At 41.0% G+C, this 17085-nt stretch overlaps 1 protein-coding gene across 1 annotated transcript; it reads left to right on the top strand.

The window, feature by feature from the left end:
• The first annotated feature begins 5745 nt into the window (after positions 1–5745).
• Positions 5746–15031, top strand: dipk1b (divergent protein kinase domain 1B). Its single transcript, XM_010784732.1, has 4 exons — positions 5746–6840; positions 10883–10982; positions 13059–13282; positions 13582–15031. The coding sequence occupies exons 1-4, from the start codon at positions 6319–6321 to the stop codon at positions 14392–14394; spliced, it is 1659 nt and encodes a 552-aa protein (XP_010783034.1). The 5' UTR covers positions 5746–6318; the 3' UTR covers positions 14395–15031.
• Positions 15032–17085: the final 2054 nt, after the last annotated feature.

Genomic DNA, 17085 nt, shown 5'->3' with positions numbered 1-17085 from the left:
ACACACACACACACACACACACACACACACACACACACACACACACACACACACACACACACACACACACACACACACCACACCACACCACACCACACACACAGAGCTGTGCAGATCGGATCATTTGTGATGATCCGGTTTCATCATTGATCTCAGTTTTCTCAATACATTTCAGCCGCCTGTTCTGACAAAATCTCTGGAAACAGCTGGGCACAGCAGGAGATCAGTCCAGCTAAAGGCTGTATCTTTAGCCAACATTAAAGGCCATGTGTAAAGGAAGAGGCTAACCCAAGCAGCCCCCAACTCTCCCTCTTCTTTCTCAAAAGATAGTGTCCAGTATCCTGCCTTATTCCCCTTTGTTTTTATGATGATACATTATGAACTGTTTCTGCCTTAGGGCTATCTGCTGTTCTGTGGCCCTGAGGAGCAACAAGAACAAACATAGTTTCAATGTTTACCCTACGCATGGTCAAAAATATGACAAAATGTGACAGAATTACAACTGTTTAATTTTCACCCAGTATCTTATAAAATATATATTTTTCGTTAAAAACTCCCTTCTGATTTGCATGTGAACAACTTTTTTCAAACATCATAATGTAGTTTTTCTTTTCATATACTTGCCTCTATTTGTTTTGTAAATATTTGTTTTAACCCCAAAAGTGTATAAAAAGAATATTTGAACCTAGTTCCCACAATGGAGCCAACTTTTTCGACCTCAGCTTAGGTATACAACTTTTTGGAGTTATTTCAGAAATCTTTCAAATGTATGGCGTTTCCACAAATGTGCATAAAAACAGGTGAATGAAAACGCACATATTGGGTGTTGCAGTGTTGAAAGACTATACTTACAATGACCATGTGGCAGACATGCCCGCGGCACAGCTCAGAGTAGGAGGCGTACTGCATGTAGATGACCCAGCTGGTGATGAGGATGCCCAGCCAGGCCAGGAGGAGATACTTCACTTTAATGGCTGGCAGACGACTCTTATGAGGGTGAGAGGAATGGGATGGATAAGGAGGATAAGAGAAAACACAGTGAGGATGAAAACTGATCTTAGAAATAGGCTCACAACACAATAAAAGAACCGCTAGGTAAAACCAAGATAGCTAGATAAATAGGGGAACATTTTATTTAAATCACACTTTGTTTGAATTGGATGTCTTTTGTATTTATTTATAGTTCTTCATGCAGTATTTTTATCCTTTTATGTCTTACGCAAACTGCCTTGCTGCAGGAGCCTGGGATGTCCCATTTTCATTTAAAAACAATGCTATAGCTAGTTTGCATATGAAAATAAACCCTTTGTATTTGAATTTATCTGACATGCATTGGCGAAATATTCAGATCCTTTAAGGGGATAGTTTAGTTTGTATTATTGTTTTTTTTTTTATGTTTGTGTTAAATAAATTACATTTGAATAAAACAAACAATTTTTCCCTTTAAAACGTAGTAGAAGTATACATACCTATCATCATAATGTAGTTATGATGATACAAGAATCGTGTGTTTGCATTTATTTCAATACAATAATTATTTATTATCTATGACAATTGTATTATAATTATTATTATTGCTATTAGGCTAGATTTTTTCCATGGTTGCCTTGTGTATTGTTTAAAAAAAAGATTATAATAATTGTGTACCTAAACACTTTGACATAAAATATGGTACTTGTGTGTTATCTGTCGCCACTTTTTTTGTTTTTTTCAGACTCGCTAAATAACCCTAACCTCTTGGATTAATGTTTGTTATTTTGAGAAATGAAAAGGTTAATATGGAGGAGCCAGCTACCTGCTATTAAAAAGTGGCGACATGTAACCCACAAGTACCTAAAATATGTGTACGGGCCTACTCAAGTAAAGCATATCAAATTGTATTTCATTTGGTAGGCCTACTTAAGGAGCTCTATTAGCCTATCTAGATGCATATCCCCACTGCATATCATGGACCCTGGTAGCCACAAAGGCAGATCTGCTGGGCTCCATACCTGCAGCCCTTTGGACAGAGGGCAGAACAGCACCATATGGACCAGTCTCCGCAGAGCTCTCGGCATCATGAGCGGCTAGTGAGGAGGAGAGAGGAATCTGACCACTATCTGATCACATCGTCAGGGCAGACCTGCGCCATGCGTGGCAAATAACCAAAACCCAGCGCATCTGCCATATTATTTCCCGCAGATTTACTGCAAAAATGCCATAGAGCTGACGCACTCGGTATTTCGAAATGCTATTTTTAACACATCGTTCATAAGAAGAAAACCATATCAAGAGAGCGTCCTTGAAATTGAGCAATTTCACAATTCAGCTCAATATGGGGGAGAAAATCTCGGCTACATCCCAGATTTAAAGTCATCGTCCTCCTCAGAGTCCAGCGATCACCAACAAATCCGATTAATTCAAAAGCATCATCTTATTTATCCCATCAGATTAAGCTAAAAGAGAAAATGTGACATAAATAGCCAGTGGGTCTCCCGATGAGCAGTCTGTTTCCCAGCGACACATCACTGCGCTCCTTAAAGGGGAAGCTGCGGGCTCTCAGCCGGGAGAGAGAGAGGCTTTTAGTCCGCCGACACAAATCTCTCCTCTGCTTCCGGTCCGTCTGATTTCTCCCAGAGATCCCTTGTTTCAGACTATGGCTTAAAGTCACTTTAATATTTGTATTATTCTAAAAAACAATGTGTTCTATAAGATCACATTTGAGAATATAATTTACCATATAAAATCTACATTCACAGGTTTCTCAATATTGTGTAACTGAGTTTAATCCTTTAGTGCACCTGTTAAAGGTAAACAAAATGAAAAGTACTATTTAGGGAGGCCAGGGAAATTTTTTGCGATTTTTCCAATAAATGAATAAATATTTCCTATGGTAATTTGCATCCTTATAAACCTCAATGTGACAACTTCTGAAAAACATTTAATTTAAATAGCTATATAAAATATCAAAATGCAGTGCAAAAAAGCTTTGACCCAATGTTACTGATGCAGTGTCATCATAAGTCATGGAAAAGAAAGCTTGTTGAGAAACGTATTAGGTCATTGTTTTTACAATGCAACGCTCTAGCAAACCGTGTCAAATACCGATTATCAACAAACCTCTTTACTTCTATCAGAATTTGATTAATTGGATCTGATGCCATTTTTTGTTAGAGTGCTCATCTTGTCTTGATATTTTTAAAAGTGATGCTTCACATTCACAATACAACCATTACAAAAATAATGGTTCGTATAGTTTAAAGATGAACAGTGTTATGACAAATAAAAGGAGCATGTGTTTTTGCTTAATTACCTATAGAGTTTGCTGTTTGAATTCCCAGTTGAAACATTGTATGTGAGAGTTCAGTTTGTGTTGAGAAATGAATAATGGAATAACATCAGTTGCATTGCTCATTTTATTTTTGTGCAGATGAAGTGCATTGCATCACATGCATACACCTGTATCTGATCCCATGGACAGTATGTTTCAGATGAAGGCAGGTGTCCATGGTTAGCAACACGTTTGACAGATCTGTTCTTTTTATGCCAGCGCTTCTTCTACCGTAGGAATTGCACCGGCTTCCATAAAGCGAGGTGATTTCTGCAGCAGTTGTCCTCTTTGTCAGGTGTCCTGGCCTGGTTCTCTTTGGCACTAGTTCTGGATCTACAATAAGCCCTCCCTTTGGTCTGTATCTGACACATACCTCATACAATGCAGACCCTTCTGAGGACTTATGCAGCCCTGTATCTGTTTTTACTGTAGGCCCAGTGCTGGTGTTGACCGTCCCTGATTCCTTTTCAGCTGCTGACCCTTCTTTAGGTTTGTTGTGGTAAGGGCAATCATTGAGACGGCAGGTATACTCACTCCGCCCTTTGGTTGATTTGTGTCCCTGCTCTCGTTTTGTAACTTGTGGAGGAGCTTTCTGTTTGATAGGAGAGAGTACTGGCCGTGCAGATCGTAGAGACGTTTTTTTGTCCTTTTGACGGGAAATCTTGAATGATTGTACTTGTAATATCTTAACTCTTTTCCCACCTATTCCTGGTGGTGGCGAAAGTGGAGGTGGCAGCAGTGGTTTCTCTTCAGACGTTAGATCCATGCTATCCTGAAAACCAACAAACGATGGGGATTCAGCTTCATCATCAGTGTTGGGACTTGGCTGTCTGATAACCACCCGTCTCTTCATGTGGGGAAAAACAATCTGTTTTACATTGCGAATTAAACTCCAGGAAAAAAAACAATAAACAATGTATAGGGGCAAGTGAAAATGTATACATTCAATGATCTACCTGCTGAAAGTATACTTTCAGAAAGTATACTTTCAGCAGGTAGCACTTATGTTTAGTCTGTCTATTTAGAAAGTATACTTTCAGCAGGTAGATCATTGACCCTCTTGCCCAACTGGGTAAGGAAAAAAAAAATGTTTACCTCCTGGTACCTGTCTTAATTTACTATTGTTCTTAAAACCTTAATAGCTAAAGAAACAGTCAAGGAACTTGAGTTGAATTTAGTCACTTACATGACATGGCTACTATTGAATGAAAACATCCAGTATCGCTTAAACTCATTGTAGCAGACAACCTTTTTTGCACCATCTCACCTCAGGGGAAGGTGACACCAGGAAGGACTCAGAGTATGTACTGGACACACTGAATGCAGGTGAAGGAGATTCATCTGCACATTTGAACTCCCCTTGCAAGAAGATATTCTCTGAAAAAGTCATTAAAAAAAACTAAGCACTTGAAGATACTCCAAGACGTGACATTACAATAATCAAAAACACAATTTAAGGCACTGGCAGACTATTCCAATAGCAGAGTTCAATACTCAAGAGTAACTTCATCAAAATGGCACTCTGACTTACCCCACTGCTCTTCATAGCAAAAGGCCACCTCCTTGTTATCTCTTGATCCGTCATCCCTGACATGATGCCTAATTTCATCCACATGTGTGGACAGAAATTCTGGGATGTCATCTGGCTGTGCAAGGAGTGTTGCCCTGGTCATGCACTCCAACAGACATTTAACTCCATAAGGTGTGAAATTATGAGCACACATCTTTTAATCGGTTATTATGTCCATGCTTTCCTGAAGCCATCTTGAAGACATGTGATTTGTAAATGATGCAGAATGTCTGTTACCAGGGTGATTATATTTTGTTCTATGGGCTATATATATATATATATGAGACTTGTTGGAGGGATCCTGAAATCTAATATGTGTATTGCTAAATAATTGTAATATGTGTGCTTATAATAAAACCCAGAGCAATTTAATAAATGTCCACAGAGACATAGGTTAACCCATTTTAAATAAATTACTGTATTTATTTAAATTGGGTTGAATACATACAAAATACTGATGGCCAAAATGGGTTAACCCAATTTAAATAACTGACTGATTCATTTAAAGAGTTTTACCTATTATATCCCGCAGTAGGGTGAAGAGAAGAGGGTTAAGGATGTTTTTGATCTGGGGGACACACACTCAATACAACATGGCATCCCAGTGGGCCATTGCCTTCAGGTGACGTTAGAAAAAAATACTACATCTCAGCAGAAACCAATTGAAGACGTACATAGTACAGCTTCACAATATGTCAGTGTTTAAAATCGTACTCTTAAAGCAAAAATTCCACGTTTAAATTATTTTTCTTAACATGTATTTATAGTAAAAGTTATATAGCAACACGTCTTTGGAAGTCGGAGATTATGAGGAGCTCAAAAGGCAGCATCAGCTGTGTTCAAAGCAGATGGAGGCTGGCAGCTCTGCGGCTCTGCCTTCTGCTCTGCTTCACAACACAGGGACGATAACATACACAGAGAGCGGACGACTAACTGTGGGCAACTCTACAAAGCTGCTGGTAGCCGCAGAAATATACATAATGCTACCTGTAAGGTAAAGTCTGTCATGGGTTAACGGGTAGTTACGCCAACGGCACAGATATGTTAGCTAAATGACAGGTTAACGGCAGGTTTAGCTATCTTCAATGAGCTGCTAGCTACAAGTGCTAACGTTAGGGCAAGTCAACGCCAGCTTGTGACACTCGCTAGCCTTTTTAAAGTTGTATTATTGTGGCCATCTGGCAAACGTCTAGCGTTATTTGTTCCCCTTACCATGAGCTGTGAGCCGGTAACTAGCCTAAAAAGACTGAACATATCTCCACTCTGTTTATTAAACGACCTGACATAATCAAATGGCTTATAGTGTTTAATGAGCCACATAAGCTAGCAATGCGTTCAACATCCTTCCAGAATACCGTTAGCTTGCCGGGTTATTATTGCACTGTGGGGCACAACTGTCCCCTGCTCAGCAGCTTCCCTGCACGTAGCATACCGCATTATGAGTGAGCATTATGTAAAAGTCAAGATTCACGTCGAGCAAATGAAATCATTCGGAGAGGATGCAGAGAAGCAGGGTGTGGATGCTGAGGAGGAGCAGGTGGCTGTGTCTTCGTCCCCCCCCGCCTCTGTCTCCCCAGACCTGCCCAGCATCACCATAGCCGGGAGAGACGTGTCCAACACTTTTAAACATAGGGGGAAAAGTCGAATCAAAATGGGGAAAGATGACAAGAACATTTGTGGCAAACACAGCTTGGATGTGTCATTGCATGGTGGGAGAAACGTGAATAAACTAGGGCATGAGCGGACACTTCACATCAAAGGGACTGGAAAAATACTGCAGGGCAAGAATAATGAGAATAATGGGGTCAGTATGCATCCTTCCAAAAACATTCAAGAAGCACGCCGTGAGGACGGAGTCAAGCTTGCAAGGAAGAGAAGGCCAGTGACTGTGGACACGTCCAAAGCCAAAACCTCGCTGGAGGCCCTGAAGTTGAGCATCAGGCAGCTGAAGTGGAAAGAGGTGTGCTACATGTCTTTATTTCTAATGATTTTGCTATTGATATTCATCCATGTGCTTTGCAGGTCTCATTCCTATGAAACACTAAGATACTGGTTAGAGCTGCAATGATTTTACAGAAAAGTTATCCTCTATTGATATTCATTATGATTTAAGTAATTTTCATGCATAAATAGTATGAAATGCAGCTTTCAGCCTCTTAAAAATGGAGATCTTCTGCTATAAATTAAATATTTGCATATAAACATACTTCTTTCTGCCCATCAACTACTTAACAGTTAGTCAACTAATCTATTATCCTTTTCTTTTGATATGTATTACTGAATGGGATGCAAGTAATGCCAGCTATCATTATTAACATGGTCTCCATTATGCATGAGAAGTAAAGAAGGGCAACACGATGACATTGACGAAGTAAAGTCTCTACTTGTCACCGGTGACCACGCAGTGACACTTAACCCATTGCAGGTCTGGTATTGGAAACAGTAGACCGAAGGCCTATACATTACCACGCTTTGTCCCCACCGCGCACCCCCGACAAAGTCAAGGGCGCTATAGTTCCTCTGACATTTTGAAAGTACCTGTCAACACCTTTGAAGGGTCCCTTGAAACTAGAGTAGCTTGTTTGTTAATTATGAGATGAACATGCGTCGCTTGAAAACCGTTAGCGATTTGTAATATGAAGAACTTAAAAGGGTAGTTTGGATGTTTTAAGGTGGTGTTGGATGAGGTGTATACACTGACTATGGTCACCTGATAGAACCCTACTAAAAAGACCAACACTTTACCATTCAATGACCATTTACATCCAAATAAGTTCTTCTCTACATCTGCAGTTGTTTTGGCCTGAGAAGGACAGCTGTCAACTGACTTTCAGCTTATGGCCCGCTCTCACACAGTGGGAAATGATTAGCTGTAAGCACCTCTAATCCAATAATACCTCTAGTCCTCTTTTAGGCAGAGAGGTTGGCAAGCCTGAGGGTGAAGATGACAACTTCAAGAGATGAGACTAATAACCGTGCATCGAGGGATGAACTTTTTTATTTGGATTCTACAGACATAGCTGACATTTTAAATGGTCTGCCATCTGGGCAGCCTTGGAGCATCTTTGGAAAATAATAAATTGTATAACTGAACATTTTAGATGCTTTTTACATAACAGATGTTGTACAACTTTAAATATCGAATGATTCTAATTAAAGAGACTATTAACCATCACACACAGCGCACACTGAAATGTAGACTCTAGGAACTGGCCCCTCTCCAGGGACCATTCAGCACTCAGTCCAGTCTGCTTCCTGAACCAAGTCCCTACGGACTGAACTACCTTTCTCTGCCGGCCTATATATGGTTATCAAATACAATGGGCCTCGTTTTATTATACCCTCATAGGCTTTTCTTTTGTTTTTGTGAAAGATCCAAAGAAAAATCTGCATTTCATGTTCTCAATTTTATAGAATTGTTCGTACTTGTTTCCCTAATATGAAGATAAATCCCTTTGTCCTTGTAAATTGAGAGCACATGCCAGTGGAAAATTGGTAAACGTTGTGCAAATTGCCATTCAAGAACATGAGACTGCAGTGCCATGCATACAGAAAATTGAAAAGGAAAAGTTTGGAGAAATAAGTAAAGAATGTTCAAGCGATTTGAAAGTGTGGAGCATCAAAGTCATAAAAGAAAAAAAAGTCAATATTTAGTAGTATTAGTAATATTCCTGGGATGCTTATTCAACGTTGATTTGGTACTTGCAGTAGACAAATCCTGAAAAAGTCTACATTGAATGCCAAAAAGACATTCAGAAAACTGGAAAAAAGTGCATTTTAAGAGGAAGAGCATTTGATGAACGAGGCCCAATGTCCTTGTGCTTGGTTTCAGACATCAAAGTAGCTTCATTCATAAAGTAGCTTAAAAACACAAACTTAGCCCACACATGATTTATTCCACAACACGGGGTGACCATGTTTCTATGTCTCCATTTGTGAAAAAGATGGCTATTTTATTTTCTCAGATTTTAGAAAATTATCTCACTTTAATTGACGTGCTGCTCTGGTGGGATCAGACCGGCAGAGGTGTGGCAGTATTTATAGCAGCTCTTGGCTGTGGAGCAGGTTTCCCTGTTCCACACGCTATGATGCTAACTCATTAATGAGGTGCTCTGTCACAGATCTGACTCGTAGCTGGGCAGTGGCTCGGGTCTTATGAGAACCGCTTTAAGAAGTGGTCAGAATGTCCTCCTGACCTTAATACATCTTGATCTAGAGCCCTGATGAAATGAAGTTAAAGATGGCCTCCATAACTAAATGATTCACAGCTCAACGATGATGTCTTGATGCTCAGATGTGGGCTGTGTCATGTTTTGATGATGAGGAGGTGGAAATCAGGGAGGACATCTTTAAAATAAATTATTCAAATATGTTTCAGAAGATTTTCAGGATGAAGACCTTCCTTCCCCATAGGCTGTAAAAATAGTATAAAAGACAGTCAAAAATGTTTAATTGATTTAACGTTTTACTGTGCTGGTTACAACTCTTGGTTATGTGTTAGCAGTGCACTTATATGATGTTAGCAGTGCCCTTAATTATTACAGTACTTTACATTTTATTTACTGGATATTTTCATCCAAAGCAACTTTAAATATTTTGGATATGTTGGTTCTGTTGGTAGTTTTCTAGTTGCATGCAATCAGAAGAGAGAAAGCTTCCTGAACAGTGCTGCAGGGTTGATGGTTTTTTGTAGGCCAACCAACAAGTTAGCATCGCCCTGGTTCCCCTGACATAAAAACAATGGGAGTTTTCCATTGGATTATGGATTATTGGAGATTCCCTCTGACATACTTTATATCATGGTGCTATGGGAATTGGACACACAAATGTGCTGCATATAACATGGCGGTCGCTTCGTCACAACAGAGGCCAGCAGGCTGAACAGTACAGGATGCCGGGTACCCTTACTACAATATATAGTATTATATTTACAGAAATGTGACCTGCCGCCTTCATTTTGTGTCTTTCTTTACATAAATGGGAACATTTCCAACATAAAGTAGTGCATACAAATGCACCATAATGCAGGAACTGAAGTGTTTAACGCTAAAAGTTTCCTCCCCCTGCTCATCCCCCTATGTTGAAATAATAAATAATTAAATTCAAGAGAAGGAGCACAGCTGTGCCTCCCTGCATGTTACAAGCAGATTGTACATGTGAGGTCGTTGTTAACCCTCCTATGCTGGAAAATACAGCCTCGCTCACTTTGGTTGAGCTTTTTTTGTCAATGACGCTTTCTACTGGCTCAAGATAGCATGTGACCACAACTCATTTAAAAATGCTGGGTGCTATTTCTTAGTGACACACAAACTAGCAGTGACTTTAGATAAAGATGTATGACTGTAATATTAATAATGATTTCATGGTAGCAGCACATGTGTTGGATAGTAAATGGTTTGGAGTGTGTGGATGTGTGCTGGAGTAGAGGTGCGTTAAAGACAAAAGCGGTGCCGTACGCCAGGGGGATCGCCTGGATCTCTAATCACCTCTCGTTTCCCAGCTCATCACAACAGAACACGCACTGCCTCCCATCGTACGGCAAGATTACCCCTGCACTCTGCATGACTCCATAAGGACAAGCACCCGCTAATGTCCTAATGTCCTGAGTCATATTACGGTTCTCAATCATTTACTGATGCGAAAAAAGTGATTTAAAAATAAAAGATAATATTCTAACTTACATGAATCAATTCACCTTCACCTTTTTACTTTTATATTATATTTTAAATAACACACTCTTTTAACATGTTTAATAGTATTATTGCTATCTCTTGTATTCTTTACTTTTTAATATAAATGTTACTATCTCTCCATGAACAGTGATATTTACCTATGTACAACTTGACATAGGCATTAAAATGTAAAACTCAATTTCGGATCCTTTTTATGTCCTAAAAAATTTCAATAAACAAAAATGTGAGAGAGAAGTAAACGTTTATCCTCCAAACCATTTTTTGTAACCATCTTTATCCCCCATGTTTCTGTTTTCTCTCCCTCTGCAGTTTCCTCTGGGGAGACGAGCGCCCTGTGATATCTACTGGCATGGCGTCTCCTTCCATGACAATGAAAATATTGTCTCTGGGCAGGTGAACAAGTTCCCAGGTATTTCACTGCTTCTCTAAGCTCCTCTAGAAGTAGAGCACCTCAAACCAAAGAGATGGATGTATTTCAGGCCGCAGTGCTTCATGTGTGCTCAGTATTCAGTGATCACAACAGCAGGGATTTAGTTAAACCCTGACTGATCCTCATAGAGCCAATGCTAACCTTTTTATGCCATGGCAATAATAATGACTTTAGAGACTCAGAGATCATTGTATTAGTGAGAAATGTACATCAAAATCTGCATCGATAGAGTCTCCAGGTTACTATGTATCTTCAATATATGATAGTTGTGTTGTGGCTGCATGATTCGGTCTAAAATGCTAGTCACGCTTATTTATTCGAGAATTTATAAATGTTAGCGACCGCTTGCTGCAGTTCTGCTACACATCTATAGATATTTCAAATAACAAGAGCCTGTTCCTCATTCACAACGCATCACCTAGAAAACTGAAGTAAAAATAAATGACTTCTGTTTGATTTTGATTAGGGCTGTCAGTCGATTAAAATATGTAATCGCGATGAATGGCATGATTGTCCATATTGAATCGCGATTAATCGCAAATTAACCGCACATTTTTTATCTGTTCTAAATGTACCTTAGAGGAATATTTTTCAAGTTGTTAATACTCTTATCAACATATGATAAAAGTACAGATAATATCGGCTTAATATGCTAAATTATCAAAAGTACTATTTGTGCATTGGAACAATGACAAATATTCTCCTGAATATTCTCAACAGAACAACCTGGAACCTCTCTCTCTCTCTCTCTTACACTCTCTCCCAACCCTGTGTACTTCTCTGCACTGAGCCAGTTGCTCAAACAGACAAGCCTGTTTACAGTTGTCGGCGAAATGCCGCTCCTCTGTCTTCATAACAGTCAAAGCATGAGACTGAAGTTCCCACTGTGGGTCAAAATAATGCTCTGTGATGTGCGGTCGACACGTCGGATGTGATCCGAATGATCTAACGCAGCCCCTCGTCCTCCACAATGTTAAGCTGTAGCCACCCATTTAGCTAGCGCTGTTGTTGGCGTCTCCCCGGCAAACTTTCAAGCGTGGTCTGCCGCAAGCGAGCGGCAGGAGCGGGGCTGTCAGCATCAGCTGTGTGCTTGGCTTGCTGTTTAAAACACCTTTTTCGTATCCATATCTCTCGCTAGAATTTCCCACCATCCAACTAACAACAACAACAACGTCAAGCCTTTGGGCTCTGAAACCACGGGGCGGGCCGAGGACAAATACACATGCGCGTTAATCGCATGTTAAAATAATTAGTGGCGTACATTTTTGTTTTTGCGTTATTAACGCGTTAACTTGACTGCCCTNCAAAAAGCCCGCGTTTTATGCAGTTTGTACACAACGATGGAGAAACTTAACAAGCAGCAGTGGTACCAGATTCCCAGTAGGTAGCTGGTCTCTTCAGTGGACCACTGCTGCTTGTTAAGTTTCTCCATCGTTGTGTACAAACTGCATAAAACGCGGGCTTTTTGTTGTTGTTCAGGAGTTGATCCCGCCCCTGACCCGCCTCGACGTAAGCGTGACGTATGCAGTGCTTTTGCTCTAGCCGGACAATTTTTTGGAGCTTGAAACAAACCGGATTCCGGAGCTAAGAGGCTGCTCCGCTGCGATGTGAACAGGAAAACCCGGTGCTTTTCAAGCTCCAGCTCCGAACCGGCCCTGAAACACCGTTGGTGTGAATGAGGTATCAGAGTTGGAGGTTGATGAGGTCCAGGAAGAGCCCGTTGACTGAATGGCTTTAGCAAAAATGCAGAGGATTGCTTGAAGGAAGATTTGGATTTTTCGATGGGGGTGTATTTTTGTTCATTTTATGAGTGGGGTTGGGGGGGATGAGTCATATTTAACTCAACATTCCTGTTTTCGTTCTTCAATGAAACAAATAATTGTTCAATAAAATAATTAAAACTTGTTCTGTTCTACTTTTTTTTTATAAATCTGTTGAAATGTCATGTTTTTTGTTTAATTTTGCATCGAATGTTTCCAAAATTCCCCAGCTTAACTTCCCATGGAAACTTTCAGGAAATTTACCGGAAACTTTCCGCACCTTTGCAACCCTAATCACAACCATACCATATTCTCTCTCTCTTCACATTTTGTAACTCACAGGTGTACAGTGGACTGTGGAAGGACAGACCTGTTGTGATCAAGTGTGGGCTTGAGGATCCGCTGAAGACTGATGGGGCTCCAAGCTCTATTCTGCGACAGGAGATGAGCTTATTTGAAAAACCCACTCGTGGAACCTCAATGGATGAATTTAAAGAGATGCTACACAGTTTCCTCAAGGTATTTCTTAAGCAATTACGCCTAAATTCATTGTTTTAATATTAATAGTAAAATATATATCACAATCAGGGTTCTCAACAAATACTTAAAATGTAAATATACTGTATAGTTAAAAATAATGTTTTAAGAAAATGTTAATTTTCTGTTGAGCTCACAACCAGTTGGAATGTTGTGTCATTGACATAATGTGCAAAAATAGATGTTTTAATTGTTAAAACCTAAATGTTTTTTTTTTTTTAAAGAAACAATTTAATCTTTTTTGACCAATTCTAACAGCCTTACTCACCTCCTTCTTGCAGGCTAACCTTGGTGAGCAGCCATCTTTGAACACATTGGTGGACAGGGTCATTACTCTGGCTGATATCAACAAGGACAGCAAAGTATCCCTAGCAGAGGCCAAGTCTATCTGGGCTCTTCTGCAGATCAACGAGTTCCTTCTGATGGTGGCGCTGCAGGAGAAGGAGCACACCCCCAAGCTGCTGGGTTTCTGTGGAGACTTGTATGTGACGGAACACGTGGGCCACAGCTCCCTCTACTGGCTGGAGGTGCCTCACTACCTGCAGGCTCTGGTTCCAGGGGCCCTGAGCTCCAGCCTGAACCACTGGCTCGCTCCAGCCTGGCCTCGCAGGGCTCGCATCACCATCGGCCTGCTGGAGTTTGTGGAGGAGGTCTTCCACGGCTCCTACGGGAGTTTCCTCATATGTGATGCCAGTCCTCGTCACGTGGGCTACAATTCAAAGTATGACTGCAAGATGGCCGAACTGCGCAGCGTGGCGTCTGAAGCTGTGGTGCGGGGGTTCATGAGGGGGCGGCGGTGTGAGACCAACGCAGACTGCACCTACGGCCGGGACTGCACGGCCACCTGTGACCGGCTGGTGAAGCAGTGTAACTCTGAGGTGGTGCAGCCCAATCTGGCGAAGGTGTGTGTGCTGCTGCAGGATTATCTGCTTTTTGGGGCCCCTGTGGACCTCCGTGGGGATCTGGAGAAGCAGCTACGCACCTGTGTGACACTCAGCGGCCTGGCCAGTCAAATGGAGGTTCACCACTCACTGGTGCTCAACAACCTGAAGACATTACTGTGGAAGAAAATCTCCAACACGCAGTACTCTTGAATGGAGCTTATCATCTACAGTGAATTATTTCATGAACGTGGTCGTTTTTGCTCCTGAAGCTCTACCAAATGTTTTGAAAGGTGGTGGTTATTAATATGTTTTCCCTCTACATTGACTGTGAACAACAGAGAGCTGTGATACAGTACGAAACAGCATTACAATGCATTATTTTGAGAAGCACATTCATCTCCTTGGACATAATATTCTCAGGGCGCTTGCCTCTAACTTTATTTGTAAAATAATCTGAGTAAATTTAGTTTTCAAAATATATAGAAGAGTCTTGTCTATCCATACTGAATGTCAAATTTGACATGGCGTGATGGTTTTTGTACAATTTTAATTATTGGTGGAAATTATTGAACTTCTTGTTTTTTGTGTACAGTCATTTCATTTCATTTCAAACCTTTATTTAACCAGATTGGTCCCATTGAGATCATATATCTCTTTTTCAAGGGAGACCTGCAGAGACAGTACAATATAAATGACTCCATGTAAAGCACAGATAAGATACAAACGATGGATGGAATAATACGATAGTACTGATGTGTGCCTACTGAGGTTGATAATGTACAGACTGGGGTTGTATATGATGATCATGATTATACTTGAATGAACTTCTGACCTGTGAATAAACATAATTTGGTTCAAATAATTCATTGTAAAATATTGAGACTCTGGTGAGCTTTCTGACCTCTTGGAGTATGTTTTGATTGAAAACTGGTACCTTTTTCTTAAATGGGTAATAAGATGGATGGAGATACAAGGAACAACTTGAGGTAATTCTTAATAAATTATTTGATTTAGAGGACCAAGGACATTCAGACCACTGATGACAGCTCTCTGTCACCAGTAACAGTCTCATTGCTCTCAGCAAGCAGTCACACCCAACCTCCCGCAGCACCAGTACATCTGCTAAAGTCGGCTAACTTAGATAAACTAATTGGCCTAGGATAAGTCAATTAAGAACGCCGAAGGAAGTAGAGTTCATGAGTTCGAAACCTTATTGCCAGCAACTTGAGGGGTGGGTATCAGACTTCTCCACTCAGGTTGCTGACGCCAAAGGGGGACCCGAGGAGCACGAGGCCAACACAGCGGAGTTCGTCCAGGCCTAAGTGGCTCAACCCCAGGTTCTCCGGCCCCCACCGAGTGACCCAGAGGACCTCTCATGCCGTCCGCCTAGGAGGAAAGGGGGACAACTGGTACCACTGGAGCCAGTGTGCGGTCGGGAAACCTCCCGCTGGGACCTTGGACGACATCAGGACGGACCAGAAGCCGCTGTCAGCAGGCTGGGCGACATCACGAGGAAGCAGAGGAGTCTACTTCTCTCTGATGAGATTCATCAGTTCCACCATTGAAGGAAAAGCTGCCCCTCCCTTCTATACCAAATGCTCTTGTCGGCTTGTGCGGAGGGAGAGGACGAGTACGATGACTCAGCCGACAAGGACGAATTTTTTTAACATATTTTGGTCTCCCTCCACTGTCATAAGAAGTTGTTATATTATATAAATATTCCTTGGACTGTATGAAACCTCAGTCTCTATTTTACGGCAAATCTCCGACTTGACAAGCGTCAGCTCTGCATGGAGTGCCGCTTAAAGTTAACAGATATTGTTCTAAACTGTATTAAAGTAAACATGTATTATTCTAAACTGTATTAAAGTGAACATGTATTATTTGGGACTGTTTTCAAGTAATCCTATATNTATATATATAACCTTCTCACTCACACTCACTGACCTAGATACCAGCACACACACATTCTTTTCAAGGTCCTTTCTGGGCACCAATATATCTGTGTACAATGTTTGATTGTCTGGGAAAGAATAGCTTGTGTGAAATATTCTTTGGGAAAGTAAAGGAGTGAATTCAGGTGCAAGATAAAGATTGACTCTGTCTTTGTTTACTTCCGAAGCTCTCACGCTCTGTTCAGAAGTAAAATACTTTTTCCCAGAACTCTGATTCGCTGTATTGGGCCCGACCAGAAGTAAATCCAACCAGTAAGAACACCTAGGGGAGTGAGCAGCCGACACAACTCCTCCCCACGGACTCTCTGATTCGCTTAGGAGTGAAATCGACCAATTAGAGATTTAAAAAATGGGGGGGGCAGAGCAACTCTGCACCCAAATATGTCTATGTATACTGATGTTTATTCATGCACGATGCCCCCTGTTTCTGACTGGTTGGTCCCGATATCTGTATCGCACGGCAGTAGAGCGGGGAGCCCGGAGTGCTCTGTTTAGGGGGCACTCTGTAACTTGTATTGTTGTTTTTTACCATTAAAATCAGATTATTGTTATAACTTTTATTCCGGTGTTTTGAACTCCTTCTTTTATTAATCTGACCAGGCTCATCTAACGGACGGCGCGGAGCGGAGGTGGGCTTTAAGCCACCACCACCACTGTGTTTGCTCCTACAAAACACAGAATTGTATATAGTCAGTTACCGTCTCAGTAGCATTATCCACGTCCATCTCATGAAAAATACTCCACTCAGTGGAGAGAAAACATCCTTTAAGAGACTCTATTCTGTCACTAGTCCAAACCTTTACAGTCTTGGTCTGTGGTTTACTACGCTTGAGAACCGTTTTGTAGGTAGGTATTAGATGAACAGTGTTATGGTCAGAGTTGGAAAGCGGGGGTTTGGCTCTACTCACTATGCGTTGTTCACATTTCCGTAACATTTGTCTAGAAT

This window comes from Notothenia coriiceps, unplaced genomic scaffold (genome assembly GCF_000735185.1).
Source record: "Notothenia coriiceps isolate Sejong01 unplaced genomic scaffold, NC01 NC01_scaffold00026424, whole genome shotgun sequence".
In the NCBI taxonomy this organism is placed as follows: domain Eukaryota; kingdom Metazoa; phylum Chordata; class Actinopteri; order Perciformes; family Nototheniidae; genus Notothenia; species Notothenia coriiceps.
The sequence above is the reverse complement of the archived record's forward strand: the minus strand, read 5'-3'. Positions and strand labels throughout refer to the sequence as shown.

Excerpts from the sequence above, each read along its gene's own strand:
- dipk1b (XM_010784732.1), top strand. The coding sequence starts at position 6,319 with ATGAGTGAGCATTATGTAAAAGTCAAGATTCACGTCGAGCAAATGAAA. Across the intron at positions 6,841-10,882 it reads GGCAGCTGAAGTGGAAAGAG|TTTCCTCTGGGGAGACGAGC; the intron begins GTGTGCTACATG and ends CTCCCTCTGCAG. Across the intron at positions 10,983-13,058 it reads GCAGGTGAACAAGTTCCCAG|CACAACCATACCATATTCTC; the intron begins GTATTTCACTGC and ends TGCAACCCTAAT.